We start from the raw sequence: 21,735 nt of genomic DNA on the forward strand, positions 1-21,735 counted from the left end.
TAGCATTTATGTATGAATTTGATGATAAGGATAATGAGAATGAAAAAGACAATACTCTGAAGGTGTTGAACTGAACTTTGATGGGAAAGTTTCCCTTTTTGGTACCAAGACTGATAAAAATATTGGTACCATGTACCTATAAGAAAGAGAGATATGCTTCATATGTCCTCAAATTTACAGGTTACTTCGTTTAAGCTGATTGAGTGCCAGTTTATGGGGTTGTTTTCGTGTTAGGATGCTTAATAAATGTAAAGTATTTATGATTATATTACACTTTATTCAACTCCGTATAAAAACAGTCATATAATCTCTCACACATATGTACAAAATGTTTGAGTAACTTATGAAAAGAATTAAAGACTAACGAAATCATGGGTCTACTTATTTCTAATACAGCTAGTACAACGCTGCTACTCAAAGCTGACCGGTCACCGAATGCGAAGTTGAGCGAAGCTGAGCGTTTTCAATGCTAAAAGACATGCTACGTCACTCGATTCGTAGCTTGTCTCTAATCTCTCACACAGTACAAAATGTTTGAGTAACTTATCAAAGGAATTATAGACTAATAAATCATGTGTTTTCTCATTTCTAATATAGCTAGTACAACGCTTCTATTTGAGAGTATGCAGGTTCGATATCAAATCTTGGATCATAAGTTCGAAATAGGTTACCTAAATAAGTCACATTTTACTCCCACTCCGATAGATGTGAGAATATGAAAACAGCCGCTGTAGATTGAGTAGGAAAAATATCTTTGGTGCTTCATTACTCACATTATTTGTATATGTTTCATGTCATACTTTCACTATACTTCGTTGGATACTCATCCTCCTAAATAAGATTAGGCTACTATTGAGAAACTTATGGTTCAAGATTTGGCATTCGAAATTTTGATGAAAACATCAGGATACAGAACATATCGAGCTGTGCTTAAGTACTATTATTTACCTACTCTAAGAATGATAAACGGTGTTCCAAACAAATATTTTTAGACCATTGACTATCCAATTTTTAATGGAGTTAGCCATGATTATAAGTAAATTTTTGAACAATAAGGCTTTGATGATTTCCATACTGATATAATGTGAATGAACTATTTATAAAGATTTCTTGACAAATGTTATTGAAGTTAACATTCAGCTCCAAAGTCTTTTGAAGTATGGGAGCAGAAAAAGTTATGAAGTTGATGGATTTGTTTCGAATCATCAGAGTAAACACTAACCTGAAAAGTATATTCAAGTGTAGGAGCAGTGAAATATTGACAAGTAAGGCATCCCATTTCAATACTGAACACGGAAAATTGAATAACTTCGAAACAGATAACATTTTTGAATAATCAATTATGTGGGTTGAAGATATTTGACTGATCTGATCCCACAACCATCGAATCTTGCCCACTCTGTACATTACACGCTCACCAGAAAACCTGGTGAACACCTACTCTTTGACATCATAGTGGAAGACAACATATGGCAACATTCCACCTAATTTTATATGTATAGGAAAATCACAATCACTGAAAAAGACCAGCGAGGTGAACGCTCTTCACTAAGGACCAATTTTATCAAGAACATAAGCCGATATAAGACGTAACTAGCGTTAAGGAAAGAATTTTCCCGATTTATTTCGATGCTGCATCTTAACTCCAGTAAAAATGGAGTGTCTCTGTCTTCTCTGGTTTCTTTACCCTCCTTAATTTACTTCATAGATAAAGCATATGTCAATGTTAGAAAGAGTTGGTTTGGATTTTGATCTGAGTTTAGGTTGTACACCATTTTATGAAATTGGCCCTAAATATAACAAATATACTACATATTATATCTAAATATTTATAAGGCATAATACCACAACACGCTTCAATGTTTCAATATATCTAATTCATAAATAATCTATACATTCAACTTTTCATTTATAACTTACAATATAAATCTAATCTTTCAGTCTACACAAATATTAAATAGCCCTAGGTATTATTAACAATTACATTTAGTGTAAAAATGTGTATTCTCTCTTGCATATCGGACACACTTCTGAGTTACTTAAACAATGTCTCAGACATATCGCATGAAACATATGCTGACAAGGTGTCACTTTCGCCCTCTCCATAGGACTCAAGCATACAGCACAAACATCATCACAGTTCTCTATTTCTTCCTGAGTAGCATTGCGAAATTGATTAAGAACAGATTTCTCTCTCTGAAGAACTCTCAATGAATTTTTGAACAAATCTTTGGCTTTCAAGAAAACCGTTAAGTAAAATGCCACTGAAGTGAAGCGTATCAGTCCATGAAAGGCTAAGATTATCACTAAAATAACAGATAAGAATACTGTGTAAGCTTTCAATATCACAGGAGCGTAAAGGGCTTCGAGGGCCTCGAAATATTTGAACTTCAAGGATGTCAGTAAAACGGGAAACATCTCCACGAAAACTTTTTCAGTACACATGTAATATGTCCAGGTGATGAACGTATATAGTGCAGTCGGGTGGTAATGTTTCAATCCTTGCTCGAGACCAAATACCAGTAGCATGAATGTTACAGTGATTATAAAAGTAACTGCTTTTGTCCATTCAAGAACTATTTTGGTGGCTGACATTGCCAGATGTTTTATGTTGCTATGTTGGGTCATATTTACAGTCACAGACCAATCTTCTTTTTCTATGAGCTCTTTTATGTAGGAGACACAGTATGCTATCACGTTGTAGAACATTAATGTGTAGAGGCCAGTTATCTTCTTCTGCGGACATATCATACTACTTATATCGCAAAGTAGTACTCGGTCACAAATGAGGAAAAATACCAACTGAAAAAAAAACAGAAAAAATAAAAAATATTAAAATATTTCCTGAACGGGTACGGAAGTATAATTGAAAACAATAAACAAAAAATACACGCAAATCGGGTTAATACGTTTTCTAATTTCACTTGTTCTGATATATGCGTCACGTTATGTTATCATTTTCATTTATCACACTCAGTAATCTGACCAAATCTTAGAATATAGAATAACAGGAAGGAGCATATTGCTCATTTCAATTTGACCGGAATAGAGGAGAAATATGGCCGACATATAATTCCGTTTCAAGAGTGGCGTAGGACAATGAAGTTTCCAAAAAACTACCTTCAATAGTCAGTTGATGAAAAAATTAGGAAAGCACTGACGTAAAGTCAGAAGCTTTTTCATGCTCGTTCAAATTGATAATCAAAGCGGAAATTCACCCCGCCTAACACTGCTTGGCTACATACTTAATGGTATTAAGGTCTATGACTTAACATCACCTACGCCCATGGAGTGTTATTGTCATGGGATAACCTTGTTATGTCATGAAATTCAGAAACTCATAATTAATACCTGATATTCAGCTGAAAAAATCACCTACCTATGAATTATTCACGCTAAAATATCCAAAATCCTTATTTCCAGCAAATTTCAAGAATCCAAATTACCAAAATTAAGTTGAAACATCACTTTGTTCATTTGGCCACAGATAACAGAATCATTTGACTTCCAAGTCTGCCACTTTTCAAATCAGAACTTGGAAGACCAATATGGCCGTTTCCGTCGCACAATGGGGTATTTTCCTAAATTTCAAAATATGTATATGTCATTGAAATCCTTATAACTCAAATGTATCGAAATATATTTTTTTAGAATTTCAGCTTATTGCGTTTTGCCTGTATTCACTTCCGAAAATTCTGATTTCAGGAGAGCTCTCTTATGAACATTCTACGTCATTTTCACAATCCGGCAACGCCCGTCGAATCAATAAAGGACATGAAAGTTTTATGATCATCATAGACTTAATAAATATCAAGTTTGGTGATCACATTTGACAAGGAAAACAAACAGTACATAGAAATATCAAACAATGACACAAAATGTCATCGTATGTATAGACACAGATTACAGAAAAAATTTTTCGTAATGTGTGGATAAAGAATTCTAACGTCACTTTAAGCTTTAAAGCTTCCTTTACTGTCATTTTTAGTAGGGTTAAAGGAAGCTTTAAAAGTAAAGCGACTTTAGGTTTGATTATGAAACCGGCCGTATATCTCCTTAATCAGTTCCACTGTTGTCTAATTAACAAAAATTACTAGACTTTAGTAAAGGCATTCTAGGTCACAAGCTTTTACATATTCGGGTTTACATTTCTGAAAGTTCTTAATTTTGAAGCGAATCTTTTACGTGTTTTATAACTAATGGAAAGGGGTTTCCATAAATAATTTTAAATTCGATTTTGGAGTTTTAGGACACTTGCCCATTCCCGTCACATTTATTCGAAAAAGCTCCTTCCTGATATTCTATGTTCTAAGGACCAAATGGTATTCAAAAGTCGCCATTTCGTAACATCAAGTCCGGTAGAAGGTTACTCAGCGGAATTATAATATGTTCTAAGGGGTGTTGAATACGAATCTGAAATTTGCTGCCTCGTAGCGGTGCCGCCTCAGTTCGAAAAACGCAAAAAACCTCAACATTTTTGAATTCCCTCCGGTTCTCTGGTCGTATCTTGCAAACGATGCCCTGTACGAAAAATTTAATAGTATTCAAAATTGAAAAGCATAAAATTCTGTCTGAAATGACCTTTCTGACTTTGTTGCTGTTAAATTTACAAGCTCGTCATCATCAGTCGAAAAAAGCCAATTTTAATGAACCACGATAGTGATTTCCAAACAACCACATGACATTGAGAACTTCACCCTTCCAACAAAGGAGCGTTAAAAAGAAATGGACATTGGTACATCAGGTATTTTGTATAGAGCATAGGGCGCATTCCAGCACTATATTACATTTGTTAAAAATTTAGCGAAGCCCCTCTCCGATCTTTCTCTAGTCGACGATCGTGAGCAGCTCCGGTGGCCACGTATAGTAGATTATGCGGTGCGCTAATTGAACGAAGCAGCAGCCCCACTCACAGTATTTTTCAGAGGCGAAAAACTACACATTTAAAATTTCATTCTCTTAGTTAACTCTGTGGAATTCCTTTCTATTTGTTCACGTTGACGAAATAACGACTCATTATGTTAATCCCAATTTCTTTGTAAAACTTCTCTAAGAGTTCACCTCATTTGAATAATCCTTTTTTTAGTCTTCTCATTCAATTCTGGTGCAAAATTTTTCTACTCAATAGGTCATGCATATTATATTTTACACCAGCATTGAATTTTTCTCACGTCTTCTCATTAATAATGAATACTGGTTTATGGTCTTTTCATGATCATGTTTTTTGTTTGAATCGGTATATTTCATTTTTCAAGAGAACTCTGATGTTCGTCTCTTAAGGCGGCTACATACGGCATGGCAAGCCTTGGCAAACGTCCAACGTTTGCGCAAAACATATGGCAAAGCGAAACCAACGCTGGCGCTGGCCAGGGATCGCCTAGAAGGCGGTATTTTCAACACACATCAAGGGGACTTGTCGAGACTCGCCAGTGGACTTGATCACCGTATACACGACAAGCGAGTCATATTTGAAATTATAAAGCTGCGTTTACATTAGCGAAATTTTACTCGCGAAATAATTGCGCGAGGAAATTTCGCCTAGTGTAGACGCCTCCCTCACCGCGAGGAATTGAGGGGCGAGGGCCCTCGCTGCGAGCCACAGGTCTGTCGGTTTTTGTCCGCGCATCAAAGGGTTTCGCTCATCAAATTTCGCATAGTGTAAACATAGACTTAAAATAACATGGACTCCGCCTGTGAGAGAGAAGTCGGTAGGTTGAATAAGATGGAGAGTTTGTGGGCAAGCTGTCAAAAGGTTATAGAAAACAAGTTTATGCGATAATTTTCTTCAATAAATTTTAAACAAGCTTCCGAGAAGACACACAGGAATTCCATAGCATTCCTTCGAAATCAATTATGTCAAAAAATATGTGAGTTTTAGTCAAAAATAGATGTAATGAGAATAATAATCAACGTATGAACACCTTGTGGGCAACGTCTGCGTTAATATCATATGATTTTGACATTGCTCACACGGAATCAGTTCATCTCTTTCTTATTCTATTAGAACGCATAAGCTCTTCTCTCTTTAATGCATCCAACCTCTCGATCTACTGAAAAGTCACGTGACAGTGAGTCCATGTATTATAAGTCTATGAGTGTAAACGTGGTACACAATCTCCGTACTGACTGCGAAACAAAAATTAAAGGCGGCTCGCTCCACTCGCGAAAGATTTCGCTCTTAATTGCGCTTTGTTTTGGGAACTGCGAAATTTCACTCGATGCGAGTAATTGATGACCGAGTGATTTTCGCGAGGAAATTTCGCTAATGTAAACGCAGCTTAAGGTAATTTAACAATTTCTATCTGGCTTGTCTGGTTTGTGGTAGGTATACCTTAAAGGAAATTCGTAATTTTTGGTGTTTTGTGAAGTACGTCGTGTGGTCGTGCATGGTTAATATTTCAGTGGATTTAATAATGTCTCTTGTTGTCAATTATATTTTTTTTTACCTAAAATTACTGAAAACTGGAGCACTGACACCATTATAGAGTTCCTTAATTTGTATGAAAAGTGCCCCATTATTTGGGATCCACAAAACGTCAATCATAAAAATCAGACTCTATTTCTTCGCACACTTCTTCAACGTTGGCCTTCTCACTTGCCTCAAAAAGACTTGCCAAATTAACATATCGTTTGTATGGTCGTCGGTTCGTTCGTTTAAACGCTGGCCAAGGCTTACCATACCGTGTGTAGCCGCCTTTACGTACGTATGACTCTAATTACTGTTGTCGAGTTTCAGATGAATGAATCCTCATGTTCTCCAGGGTGGAACCCTGGATTCAGTAGTTCTCCTTCAGAACACGATGTGAACTTCTCAAATATGGTTCAATGGTCAGTGGTAAAACATGATAATGTTTGATAGTCTCCCGTCCTTCGCACCATCCTGGAAGGCCTGCTCTGGCAATCGTGCACACTCAATTGGTATGATATACTCATTGTAATTTGAACTGACATTGATACATTTTCATATTAATTCATCGTGCTCGATATATATGTTAGTTTTCAGCCTTCTGCACTTCTCGAAACCAACGATTAGTGGTTTCCCTCATTAGTAGTCTCGATTTGTACCTCTCATTATTATCAGTTGTATCTTCTATTTTTCTGATGGACTTTCTAATCATGCTTGTAAGCAGTCCGTCTCTGTAAATTTTGTTTTCATTGATAATTATTACACTGTTCAAGACCAACGTGATGTATATTAACTATACTATTCTTGCTCTTCTCAGATGAACTATGATTGTTCTTCTCAATTTATTAATTATTCTTGATCTTCTCATATTAATTATGATGATCGTCAGTGTTCGCATCAGGACCAGTTGTTTGTCAATAATAATTGTTGATGAATAAAATTTGATTTAATTCAAAAAAATTATGCACATTTCAGCCTCTCATCTCAACCCCTAATTATTTTATTCGATATGACTATGTTTTTAACTTTGTATAATAAGCCTTGATAAAGAAACGAATTGTTCCGAAACGTCGGAGAAATTATAGTTGTCCAATTATTGTCCAATTCCCTGTGATAATATTCTCAATTGATTATAATATTTTAGCACTTCCCAGATTGATTAATTTTGCTCTTCTCATTTAACTTATATAACTAAGATTCATGCTCTGCTCATAGTTAAATTATAATAATTATTCAATTCACATTTAATGTATTGATCTCTCATTGATAATCAGACTTAGACCATGTAGTTTCACCTCTTGGGCTATTTCATATAACAACTCGGTCTTCTCATTAAAATTCATTATTATAATCTTCTATTTTTTTAATTGAATGAAGAGGCTCTCGCAATAAATTTTCATTGATGCACTCACATCTATACAGCTCGATCATTACCCATTTTTAAAGGAAACCCCAGGATATGTCTGCTTCATCAGTCCTAAAATAGTTACAAAATGATCACACCTATGACAAAACATAAAATACTATGAGGATAAATTCAGATGCATACCACCCGACGATATAAATATCGACAAGTGTTACGATCTGAATTGAGCTAGCCAATTTGCCATCGTCAAGGCCCCAAATGGAGTACGTTCCACCGAAGAAAAGCAGATGCTGACCATGGTTTCGGCCTCATTTGGCCTCATCAGAGCAACATAGCATTTTTCCACGGTGGAGAACGTTTGGAATTGATGGAACTTTATTCAATGTTGTCATGTTCTACCGGGTATTATTTACCCAGAGCGCCATCCAACATGAAACGGTATCCGATTCAATGCCCTCCAGATAGAAACCAAGACGAAGACAATAGCATATGTCCCATATTTTCCCTAATTCAGTACGCCGATTCGCCTTTGCGAACGTCGGACGCATGATGAATTGGGAAGTCTGAGACGCGCTCAGGTCGCGGCAGAGTACGATGCCAGCGGTACAATAATGAAGAGTGATATCGCCTTTACGGCACTGAATAAATCAATGAGGATAAATTCAGATGCATACCACCCGACGATATGAATATCGACAAGTGTTACGATCTGAATTGAACTAGCCAACTTGCCATCGTCAAGGCCCCAAATAGAGTACGCTCCACCGAATAAAAGCAGATGCTGACCATGGTTTCGGCCTCATTTGGCCTCATCAGAGCAACATAGCATTTTTCCACGGTGGAGAACGTTTGGAATTGATGGAACTTTATTCAATGTTGTCATGTTCTACCGGGTATTATTTACCCAGAGCGCCATCCAACATGAAACGGTATCCGATTCAATGCCCTCCAGATAGAAACCAAGACGAAGACAATAGCATATGTCACATATTTTCCCTAATTCAGTATGCCGATTCGCCTTTGCGAACGTCGGACGCATGATGAATTGGGAAGTCTGAGACGCGCTGAGGTCGCGGCAGAGTACGATGCCAGCGGTACAATAATGAAGAGTGATATCGCCTTTACGGCACTGAATAAATCAATGAGGATAAATTCAGATGCATACCACTCGACGATATGAATATCGACAAGTGTTACGATCTGAATTGAGCTAGCCAATTTGCCATCGTCAAGGCCCCAAATGGAGTACGTTCCACCGAAGAAAAGCAGATGCTGACCATGGTTTCGGCCTCATTTGGCCTCATCAGAGCAACATAGCATTTTTCCACGGCGTACTGAATTAGGGAAAATATGGGACATATGCTATTGTCTTCGTCTTGGTTTCTATCTGGAGGGGATTGAATCGGATAACGTTTCATGTTGGATGGCGCTCTGGGTAAATAATACCCGGTAGAACATGACAACATTGAATAAAGTTCTATCAATTCCAAACGTTCTCCACCGTGGAAAAATGCTATGTTGCTCTGATGAGACCATGGTCAGCATCTGCTTTTCTTCGGTGGAAGGTACTCCATTTGGGGCCTTGACGATGGCAAATTGGCTAGCTCAATTCAGATCGTAACACTTGTCGATATTCATATCGTCGGGTGGTATGCATCTGAATTTATCCTCATTGATTTATTCAGTGCCGTAAAGGCGATATCACTCTTCATAAAAGACTATACATTACCTCAATAAATAAAAGTCTTAAAAACATTATGGTTCAAACACCAAAACATCGACTATAAAAATACGCATAATCATTTTAGTTACACACATATCCAATCTTCTAAACCTCTAGAAACGTAAAAAAAAATTCTTAAATCACAGAAGATTCTTACGTCCCTACGCTGTTTTTGAGACTCTAATTTATAGAGGTAATGTATTGTACTTTCATAAACAGAGTGGGCAATATTAGATGATAATATAATAAACTACTCGTACTTAATGGACTCTTTTTATTTAATATTTACTCTACATGTTTCGCCTTGTTAGGGCATCTTCAGGAGTTCTACAAAAGCAAAAAGGAAATAGATATGTGATCCCCTTACAATAACAGAATGGGGACTTACTTGTCAAACATACAGGCATCAAGTATCATATACATATAGTCATCGTCTTTTTTATTTACAATATCAAGAGGGTTGAATAAAACTTCCTCATCAACAACCGGTCAACCACATTTGACTTGTAACCATTTTTATAAGCAATATACTTTATTATTTCCAACTCTTTATCAAAATTTCTTCTACTCAATGGTAAACTCAATAGTCTGTGTAAGTAAGTGTTGAGGGCAGCAAATTTGTGGTAAGCAGGGTGGTTCGAGCTTTCATTTATTATTGCTACTGTTTGGCATTCTTTTCTATATACATCCACAGATATTCTGTCTTCTTCCAAGGTTAGTGTCAAATCTAGAAAGTTGATCTGGTTGAAACCAATCTCCAATGTAAAGTGAATGTTTTTATGTAATGAGTTGAATAATTCCAACAAAACCCAAATAAGATCTGTGCCACCTGTAAATGTGATCAAAATATCATCTACATATCTGTAATATTTGAAAATGTGACGTATTATGGGAGTCTTCAAATTAAATAATATTTCCTCCAAGTGATCCATAAAACTTTCTGCCATCAGGGATGATGGAGGTGCACCCATTGGTAAACCCTTATCAAGTTTATAAATATCATTGTTGAATTGGCAAAAGTTTTGCTCTAAGGATATTTTGAAAAGGCTTGTAATATCCTTTTTCAACTCAGGTGTTACATTTTTCTCCGTTAACTTTTTGTCTATTATTGTGATACATTCATCTGGTATCTGGATTATGGCCGTCTAGTGAGTAACTTGTCATTTGAGGATGGTACGTCAAATTTGGCCATTAAATACAGAAAAGCTGCCATCAAGATTTGCAACATAAAACTCAGTATATGGTTCGTTAGAACTTATTTTGGAGAGATTGATACCTAGGTTTTGCAATTTCAAACTGTCTAAAAAGCTGAATTACGAAGAATCTTGGAATGTTAGAAAGAAATTCCTGAAAAAGGAAACAAAGATTCACTATACCGAACTCAGAAACAGCGTGAACAATCAAGAACACGGACGAATTATCGAGGAGACTAGGTATGAAGTGGAAACTTTGAGAATATGGAAAACTGGTATTCTCAAGAAAAAATTAGATCGTCTACGAATAGAGAAGGCAAAAAGTCAAAATAGTGAAAGGAGAAGAAGTTCATAAAATTACACAACGATGATTCTAAGGATAGTAAACAACCAGTGAAGAGATTATCGCTATCATTTTACGGTAAAATGTGTTATCCCATTGCGAAAATATTTAGAAGACACAACATAGACATAGTATTCAAGGCCAACTACTGCCTTTACAACTATCTGCTGAATTGTAAGGATGTGACCCCGATATTGGAAAAGAACGTTGTATACAAACTCAACTGTAAGACGTGTGATAAATTCTACATCGGTAAAACGTTTAGAGCCTTAGGTACAAGGGTATCTGAACACATAAGGAACTATAACGACAAAAGTTCCTTTGGAAAACATCTCAAAGGTGACAACCATGAATTTGATAAGGATGCAAATTTAGAACTTCTACACAGCTTAGATAGGGGTAATCTGCTTGACTTGATGGAAATATATGAAATTGCAAAAAATTTAAAAGTATATCCCGATGAATGCCTTAAAACACAAGTGGAATCCCACCTCAGCTATCACCCCATTTTCGAGAATCTAATATAATATTGTTCACTTCATCTGTTGTCATTCGGAACGTGGCTTTTACATCTGTCAGTTGTCATGTCAACATTCGATATTCTGTGAGTTGTCAATTATATATATGACGCTGTCGATACAATTTACGAGTGTTATAGTAGAGAAAAGAATCTGTTCTATTGGAATTGAAAATAAAACCGGGGAAATATTATTCAACACTCTTGATATTGTAAATAAAAAAGACGATGACTATATGTATATGATACTTGATGCCTGTATGTTTGACAAGTAAGTCCCCATTCTGTTATTGTAAGGGGATCACATATCTATTTCCTTTTTCCTTTTGTAGAACTCCTGAAGATGCCCTAACAAGGCGAAACATGTAGAGTAGATATTAAATAAAAAGAGTCCATTAAGTACAAGTAGTTTATTATATTATATTAAAAAAATGGATTATGGTCTAGTCAGTAACTTGTTAATATTAGATGAGATTGAATGGCAGCTCTGTAACCGTAAGAGCTATGGAAAAGTGGATGGCACGTTTCCCATCATTCTTTTGTTGCTTTCAAGTGATGAGTGAAGACTCATTTTTCGGCTCTTTGAAATGGTGCCTCTATTTCGTAAAGTTTCTATGATATCGAAAAACAAATGTTACATGCTTGAGACACTTTTTCATGTAGAATGCAGTGGCGTAGTCGAAGATTTTCTTCAATCGCAACTTCAGTGTTATAGTGGTAACTTTCATTTTTTTTTGATAAACTCTATGTTATGTTTACATAGTCCAGTTCCATATTTTTTCTGATTCAGAATCAAGAAAGTGTAAATACGATTCTGATGCATTTTGTTTTATATGTGGTCAATTTATTATAATATGTGACGTAAAATACGAATTAAAGACATCTCCCGTTCCCTCTGAAGCCTATGAAGCATATTTTGACTTTCTATTTTGAAATCAAGACAAGCCATGGGCTCCACATGTTGCTTGTAGTTATTGCAAATGACATCGTTGAATCAGTCTCCTAAACACAGAAGCAAACTTTTTCATGCCATAGTTTTTTTTTCGTCTAATTAGGATCTAAACTATCGAAATTTTATGCTTTGCAGTCAAAGTCAAATTTGGTGTTGACCCGTGTTATTGATTAATGGCGAAACCATGGTCAGCATCTACCCTTTCTTGATTAGACGTACTTTCCTTCGGCAACCTCAGTAATGGTGGAAAGCTAGTTGAATTCAGATCGTAACATTTGCGGGTTTTTATATCGGCGGGTATTATGCGTCTGAATATTATTTACTTATAATAACTGACGATATTTTTGTATCCTTACAATGTATCACTTTGTGCACATGATATCTTATATTAATACATGTATATTATTTTTGTTTACCTTGGTACTTGAATAGAATAAATAGCCTTCGCAGTGCTAGGAACGCATTAGTTATGATTGGCGACACTATACAACTATCTCACTACAGTCTTTGACCAACTACAAATGTTTATTTTTCATTCCTTGTATTTAAGTTTCAAGATTTTACACTCACCTTGCTTTCTTTAATTTTTTCTTCGATGAAGAAATCAATTCGAACAGTCCAATTACACAGTTCATATGAACACAATTAGATTACCACTGTAGATTATTCTGCAGAAATGTGAAAAAGCATAATTACTTAATCCATAGAATATAATGAAAAATTTCAAATTAGATTAGGAGGCTTTTTTTATCCAAAATTTAAAACGACTCATATCGCTCGGCACTGACATATAATCATACAAACTGCCATAAATGTGAACATTGTCTGCCATTAACGGTCCAATCAATATGGTATGCTAGTATCGATATGTTTTTTTTTTATCGCAATACTGACCATAAAATCATCTGTATTATTTACCTGCGTCGTCATATTATAGATATTGGACATCTTCATGAAGACATTCTCACATCTGTCCAAGGGCGAATAAACCTTGACGATGAAGTTGTAGATTGGACGATAGTATTTCCTTGTTACATCTGAAAAATATAAACACTCAGTTCTGGAGTATAAAAACATAAATGAAGGAGTTCACAATATTTGTTAAATTTACTATATTGAAACAACGTCTTAGCACGCTCCTGAGATATCATTATTTTATCGGAGAAATTGTTAAAATAGCCCCAACCCAATATTGCACCCACATCTTCAGATTATTCAATATAACCATTGCATAACATTAATAATATTAATAATAATGTCTGGCCTGCCTGGCAGCTATCTGGTGGATGGCCCGTCAGGTAGCCACCGTAAAGACGTAGACGGCCCAGCCAGCCACGCTTGCTGTCCGCAGTTCTCTTTCACATCCTATATAGGGTTCTTTATGCTCTCATTTCACTTGTAATGAATCGGAATAAGAGAATTCGAATTAATTTCGGATAATTGAAACGATGTATCGCTGAAACCTTCATACATTGTTGCAGCAGTGTTGCAAAGACGTTGATTATGCGGAAATATGACACTCTGAGGCGCTTGAGATCAGGCGGTTTAAGTCGCAGGAATTTAAATAATAACCAGCCCGATAAGAGTTGAAAGTGTTCATGATACTCAGGCAGAAAATTTGAAGACAAAGATACAATGTACGTTCGGAGAGCAAATCGGCGATCGGCTGCCTATGTAATTGATTCCAATATCCGGTGATAGGGACTTCAGAACGGGTGAAAACGGTCAGTCATGTTGATTAAGGAGATTTATTAGTCTGGAGACCCTGAGAGGAAATCAGTTCGCAGAATTCGAAGTAGTCGAAATTTTCTTGTAACCGCCGAGCTTGGGAACGCTGATTTTTCAACTCAGCAATGATTTCGATTTCGGGACGTTTTGGTACCACCCATAGCGTGGGAGAGAAAGACCGGGGAAAAAAGTACCTCGGAAAAAATAGTCGGTTGGACCGGGGAAGTGATCTGAAATAATACTCCTTCGAGTCGGTACAGAATAGTAGAGAGAATATAATTCTTTTGTAGAGCCAGTAAAGAAAGAGTATAGGGACTAGAATAAATAGGGTTGCACGAAGTATGAGAAAAATATTGGTAGATCACGGAATAGAATCGGAGACTCGGTTGGCTCATAAATATTTCGCAATGTTGCGTATAAAAAAAAGTCCAGCCTTTTGTTTTATTGGTTTGTTCAAGAAAAGACAGTTTATTAGGGGAATAGGTAGCTAAAGAGAACGGAAATAACACAGGCCAACACACATTTTGGTGCCTGCGATTTGTTAACTGTTCCTGAGTAATTTTTGGATGCAGAAGGTAAAAAAGTTCTCAGATTTTGTCTATCAGATCTAGTTTCTGAGATTTTTAAAAAAAATTGTGTGTATAATTTACGTTATAACTGTTAACTGTTAACTGTCAATATTACTATTGACAGTTAAAAAAACAAAGACACATGGATTTAAGTATTTATTGCAAAAACTCAATTTACATAAATATATTAGTCACTAATCACATAAAAATTTTCTTTTATACGATTTTCTAGAATGGAGTTTACTAGGGCAGTCTCGCTGAAGGCTCCAGCAGTAGTCCGCCATCATGTGGCTATCCCATCGTCCTTGATAACGATCTTCCATAGTTTTAATATCCTGATGGAATCTTTCCCCCTATTCTTCACTACAATCACCTAAGTCTTCTGAAAAACGATCTAGGTGGCTGTGGAGGTAGTGAACTTTTATACTCATGTTACAGCCGAGAATATTAAAATTTGAAAGCATAGTTTCCACTAATTCTACGTAATTCTCTGCTTTATGATTGCCAAGAAAATTTTGTACTACTTGAACAAATGAACTCCAAGCGTTAGATTCAGTCTCGTTCATTGATGTGGTGAATTGTGGATCTTTAACAAGTTGCCTTATTTGAGGACCATCAAATATACCAGCTTTTAGTTTTTCCGTGCTAATGCCAGGAAATTTACGTGACAAATACCCAAAACAATTTCCATCTCGATTTAAAGCTTTCACAAATTGCTTCATTAGGCCTAGCTTGATATGCAAGGGCGGAACTAAGATTTTTTTTCTTGAAACCAAAGGTTCGTTGATCACGTTTTGTATTCCTTGAATCATGACATCTTTTGAAGGCCAATTTTTGTTAACCCAGTGCTCATTTTTAGCTCTGCTGTCCCAAAGGCACAAAAAACAAGGATATTTTGTATAACCACTCTGCTGTCCAAGGAGGAAGTTAATCATTTTTGAATCAACACAAATTGACCACTGATGTTCTTCGTATTTAATTTTTCTCAAAACTAATGCTATTGTTTCATATTCTTCCTTCATGGTAGTAGAATGACCAATAGGAATTGAGCCATATTTGTTACCGTTATGTAAAAGAACACATTTTAAACTACGTTTTGAACTGTCAATAAAAATAAAATATACCATTTAACCTGTAACGTGTATCTCAGAAACTAGAGCTGATAGAAAAAATCTGGTGGCATTTTTGGAATCAGCACATTAAAAACATCTAAAATCAGATGTTAGATTTCCGGCACCAAATTTTTTTTTTCATTTTATTAGCCTGTGTAATTAATTTGGAGCATGGGCGCCCGCAGAAATTTTTCTCAGGGGGGGCAAAATATCATCTACGATTAGTTTTACTGAAAGAAAAATTTCTCTAACGGTGTCTATCAGAATCTCAGGGGGGGCCGTGGCCCCTCCTGGCCCCCCCCTGCGGGCGCCCATGATTTGGAGTTTAAAGTGGTATTCGAGGAGTGTTCGATTAGTTTTGATTAGTAGTAAGACCGGATATGGGATTTTCGGAATTTTTGGATAGGATCGAAACGAAAAACGTTAATTATTGGCGACAGAAAAGTGCAGGAAGTTCGGTTGAGTGTAAATAATTCGCCGTTTTGTGCGTGTAAACTCTGGTGTCGAAAAGTTTTTATCAGCAGCGTCAGACGAAAAGCAGTCGCAGAAAAAGGTAGAAAGTTCAAATTTTTGTTGTCCGGAGTCCTGAAAGCTCCCCTATAATTCATTGATTAAGTATTGATTATTATTGCGCGCTTAGTTGGGAAGTTGAATTTGAACCCAAGATTTTGTTACGAAAAATATGGTTTATTGTTTTGCGCTCCTTTGCATGTGTTTGAGAAATTTAAGATTTCTTTGTTGGTCGTATTCGACCGAGTACGTGTTCGTAGAGAAGTTCTTATTTATTTTTTCAATCGATTTATTTGTTAAAGTTTTTCATGAGTTTCATTTAAACTTTTTACCCAGAAATAATATCAACTTCAAGACCTGTCCTTCGTGCGATGGGCCGAATCCACATTTTTCTCCTTTCGGGGGCATTCAATTTGTTTAACATCTTACAAATAATCACCCCATGACCAGTGGAAAGCCGCTCTTCCATTGATCAAGATACGGATTGCATTATTACACTCTACCCCTCCCCTAAACTGAGAAAAAGGAGCACTAACCTATGAAAATGGTGATTACGAGAAGCCTCGAAATCAAGTCGCAGCTGGGGATCGTCAGGGCATGTCTGGAGCCGGCGCTGGACATGACAGCATGATGGACGTCGGTGGCAGGATGCTGAGGAAGGGGGCTTCAGCTCCAAATCAGAACCAACAACCAGCGAGTCAAACTAAATTACCGACTTGAACTTTGAAGGTGCTGGACAGGATATTCAGCAAGTACTCACCCAAGCGGGGATAGTAAGAAAGCACATGAAGTGGACAACGTCCAGGAATGAAACTATTCTTCTTCTTCTTCTTCTTCTTCTTCTTATGTTAAGCCTGAGGCTTGTAAATTCCACTCTAATCCTCTATGGATGTAGACACCCAGGAGTCTTTCCAGCGTTTGGGAGGTCTGCCTATGGGTCTTCTGGTATTTGGGATTCCGTCTCGGGCGATCTTAGCTATTCTCTCCGCGTTCATTCTGCTGACATGGTTGTTCCAGTAACGTCGTCGCGCTCTTCCCCATTTGACAATGTCTTGGACTTGGCATTCTTCCAAAATGGCTGTGTTCCTCTTCCTGTCCCTCAGTGTATATCCAGATATGGTTCTTAGTATCTTCATTTCAGTTGTTCTGAGGATGGACTTAGTTCTTTTGTTGTCTGCTCTGGTTTCTATGGCGTATGTCATGATAGGTCGGACACAAGTTTTGTAGATCCTGGTTTTTGACTGTTTACTCATATATTTGTTGTTGAATATGACGTCGCGGAGTGCACCTGCCATTCTACATGCTTTACTTGCCTGCTCACGAACTTCGTATGTTCTATCTTGGTTCGAAGATATCTGTACGCCGAGATAGCTAAATGTCATCACCTGTTCTATTGGTTGGTCTGCGACGACAAGATTGCATCTTTTGGGTTCTTTGCTTATGACTAATGACTTTGTTTTTGTTGTTGATATTTGCATGTTGTATTTGCATGCTTCTAAAAAGAATGAATATAGCAGTCTCTGCAGGTCATCTTCGTCTTCAGCCACAATCGCTGCGTCATCGGCGTAGCAGATAATTTTTATAGCTCCTGTGCTGAGTCTGTATCCCACTCCAGAATTCTTGACGCGGTGTATTATTTGGTCCATAATTACGTTAAACAGTAGGGGACTTAATGAATCTCCTTGTCGTATACCCGTTGGGGTTGGAATTTCTTCGGTGAGCTGTTGGTTTACAGATATATGTGTTGAGGTGTCGGTATTCAGTTGTCTCACAATTTCTATTATAGGTGTAGGTAGATCTTTATTTTTAAGTACTTTGATAACATCTTTAAGTCTCACTTTATCGAATGCCTTGGTGAGAACTATGAAGCAGAGGAAGGCTGGTTTTCCGTATTCTATCGATTTTTTGGTGATCTGCCTCAATATGAAAATGGGATCTAAGGTTGACCTGTTCCTCCTGAAACCCTGCTGTTCCTCTGAGATGTTTATATATTTGTAGATTATGGATTCCAAAATTTTTGTGAAGAGTTTCATGACAGAACTGAGCAATATTATTCCTCTATAATTTTCTGGAGCTCTTTTGTCACCCTTTTTGAAAACTGGTTCTTTATGCTCTCATTTCACTTGTAATGAATCGGAATAAGAGAATTCGAATTAATTTCGGATAATTGAAACGATGTATCGCTGGAACCTTCATACATTGTTGCAGCAGTGTTGCAAAGACGTTGATTATGCGGAAATATGACACTCTGAGGCGCTTGAGATCAGGCGGTTTAAGTCGCAGGAATTTAAATAATAACCAGCCCGATAAGAGTTGAAAGTGTTCATGATACTCAGGCAGAAAATTTGAAGACAAAGATACAATGTACGTTCGGAGAGCAAATCGGCGATCGGCTGCCTATGTAATTGATTCCAATATCCGGTGATAGGGACTTCAGAACGGGTGAAAACGGTCAGTCATGTTGATTAAGGAGATTTATTAGTCTGGAGACCCTGAGAGGAAATCAGTTCGCAGAATTCGAAGTAGTCGAAATTTTCTTGTAACCGCCGAGCTTGGGAACGCTGATTTTTCAACTCAGCAATGATTTCGATTTCGGGACGTTTTGGTACCACCCATAGCGTGGGAGAGAAAGACCGGGGAAAAAAGTACCTCGGAAAAAATAGTCGGTTGGACCGGGGAAGTGATCTGAAATAATACTCCTTCGAGTCGGTACAGAATAGTAGAGAGAATATAATTCTTTTGTAGAGCCAGTAAAGAAAGAGTATAGGGACTAGAATAAATAGGGTTGCACGAAGTATGAGAAAAATATTGGTAGATCACGGAATAGAATCGGAGACTCGGTTGGCTCATAAATATTTCGCAATGTTGCGTATAAAAAAAAGTCCAGCCTTTTGTTTTATTGGTTTGTTCAAGAAAAGACAGTTTATTAGGGGAATAGGTAGCTAAAGAGAACGGAAATAACACAGGCCAACACACATTTTGGTGCCTGCGATTTGTTAACTGTTCCTGAGTAATTTTTGGATGCAGAAGGTAAAAAAGTTCTCAGATTTTGTCTATCAGATCTAGTTTCTGAGATTTTTAAAAAAAATTGTGTGTATAATTTACGTTATAACTGTTAACTGTTAACTGTCAATATTACTATTGACAGTTAAAAAAACAAAGACACATGGATTTAAGTATTTATTGCAAAAACTCAATTTACATAAATATATTAGTCACTAATCACATAAAAATTTTCTTTTATACGATTTTCTAGAATGGAGTTTACTAGGGCAGTCTCGCTGAAGGCTCCAGCAGTAGTCCGCCATCATGTGGCTATCCCATCGTCCTTGATAACGATCTTCCATAGTTTTAATATCCTGATGGAATCTTTCCCCCTATTCTTCACTACAATCACCTAAGTCTTCTGAAAAACGATCTAGGTGGCTGTGGAGGTAGTGAACTTTTATACTCATGTTACAGCCGAGAATATTAAAATTTGAAAGCATAGTTTCCACTAATTCTACGTAATTCTCTGCTTTATGATTGCCAAGAAAATTTTGTACTACTTGAACAAATGAACTCCAAGCGTTAGATTCAGTCTCGTTCATTGATGTGGTGAATTGTGGATCTTTAACAAGTTGCCTTATTTGAGGACCATCAAATATACCAGCTTTTAGTTTTTCCGTGCTAATGCCAGGAAATTTACGTGACAAATACCCAAAACAATTTCCATCTCGATTTAAAGCTTTCACAAATTGCTTCATTAGGCCTAGCTTGATATGCAAGGGCGGAACTAAGATTTTTTTTCTTGAAACCAAAGGTTCGTTGATCACGTTTTGTATTCCTTGAATCATGACATCTTTTGAAGGCCAATTTTTGTTAACCCAGTGCTCATTTTTAGCTCTGCTGTCCCAAAGGCACAAAAAACAAGGATATTTTGTATAACCACTCTGCTGTCCAAGGAGGAAGTTAATCATTTTTGAATCAACACAAATTGACCACTGATGTTCTTCGTATTTAATTTTTCTCAAAACTAATGCTATTGTTTCATATTCTTCCTTCATGGTAGTAGAATGACCAATAGGAATTGAGCCATATTTGTTACCGTTATGTAAAAGAACACATTTTAAACTACGTTTTGAACTGTCAATAAAAATAAAATATACCATTTAACCTGTAACGTGTATCTCAGAAACTAGAGCTGATAGAAAAAATCTGGTGGCATTTTTGGAATCAGCACATTAAAAACATCTAAAATCAGATGTTAGATTTCCGGCACCAAATTTTTTTTTTCATTTTATTAGCCTGTGTAATTAATTTGGAGCATGGGCGCCCGCAGAAATTTTTCTCAGGGGGGGCAAAATATCATCTACGATTAGTTTTACTGAAAGAAAAATTTCTCTAACGGTGTCTATCAGAATCTCAGGGGGGGCCGTGGCCCCTCCTGGCCCCCCCCTGCGGGCGCCCATGATTTGGAGTTTAAAGTGGTATTCGAGGAGTGTTCGATTAGTTTTGATTAGTAGTAAGACCGGATATGGGATTTTCGGAATTTTTGGATAGGATCGAAACGAAAAACGTTAATTATTGGCGACAGAAAAGTGCAGGAAGTTCGGTTGAGTGTAAATAATTCGCCGTTTTGTGCGTGTAAACTCTGGTGTCGAAAAGTTTTTATCAGCAGCGTCAGACGAAAAGCAGTCGCAGAAAAAGGTAGAAAGTTCAAATTTTTGTTGTCCGGAGTCCTGAAAGCTCCCCTATAATTCATTGATTAAGTATTGATTATTATTGCGCGCTTAGTTGGGAAGTTGAATTTGAACCCAAGATTTTGTTACGAAAAATATGGTTTATTGTTTTGCGCTCCTTTGCATGTGTTTGAGAAATTTAAGATTTCTTTGTTGGTCGTATTCGACCGAGTACGTGTTCGTAGAGAAGTTCTTATTTATTTTTTCAATCGATTTATTTGTTAAAGTTTTTCATGAGTTTCATTTAAACTTTTTACCCAGAAATAATATCAACTTCAAGACCTGTCCTTCGTGCGATGGGCCGAATCCACATTTTTCTCCTTTCGGGGGCATTCAATTTGTTTAACATCTTACAAATAATCACCCCATGACCAGTGGAAAGCCGCTCTTCCATTGATCAAGATACGGAGTGCATTATTACACTCTACCCCTCACCCAAACTGAGAAAAAGGAGCACTAACCTATGAAAATGGTGATTACGAGAAGCCTCGAAATCAAGTCGCAGCTGGGGATCGTCAGGGCATGTCTGGAGCCGGCGCTGGACATGACAGCATGATGGACGTCGGTGGCAGGATGCTGAGGAAGGGGGCTTCAG

The 21,735-nt window shown here is 36.9% G+C and overlaps 1 protein-coding gene across 1 annotated transcript in view; it reads right to left on the minus strand.

The window, feature by feature from the left end:
* Positions 1 to 256: 256 nt before the first annotated feature.
* The window catches only part of LOC123307398, a 48,285-nt gene continuing 26,806 nt past the window's right edge, over positions 257 to 21,735 (minus strand). The window contains exons 3-4 of the mRNA XM_044889683.1: positions 13,419 to 13,537; positions 257 to 2,802 (exon numbers count right to left, since the gene is read on the minus strand). Of these exons, the coding sequence (XP_044745618.1) occupies positions 1,987 to 2,802; positions 13,419 to 13,537 (935 nt within the window). The 3' untranslated portion in view covers positions 257 to 1,986. The remainder of the gene's footprint in view (positions 2,803 to 13,418; positions 13,538 to 21,735) is intronic.

Source organism: Coccinella septempunctata, chromosome 2 (genome assembly GCF_907165205.1).
Source record: "Coccinella septempunctata chromosome 2, icCocSept1.1, whole genome shotgun sequence".
Taxonomy (NCBI): domain Eukaryota; kingdom Metazoa; phylum Arthropoda; class Insecta; order Coleoptera; family Coccinellidae; genus Coccinella; species Coccinella septempunctata.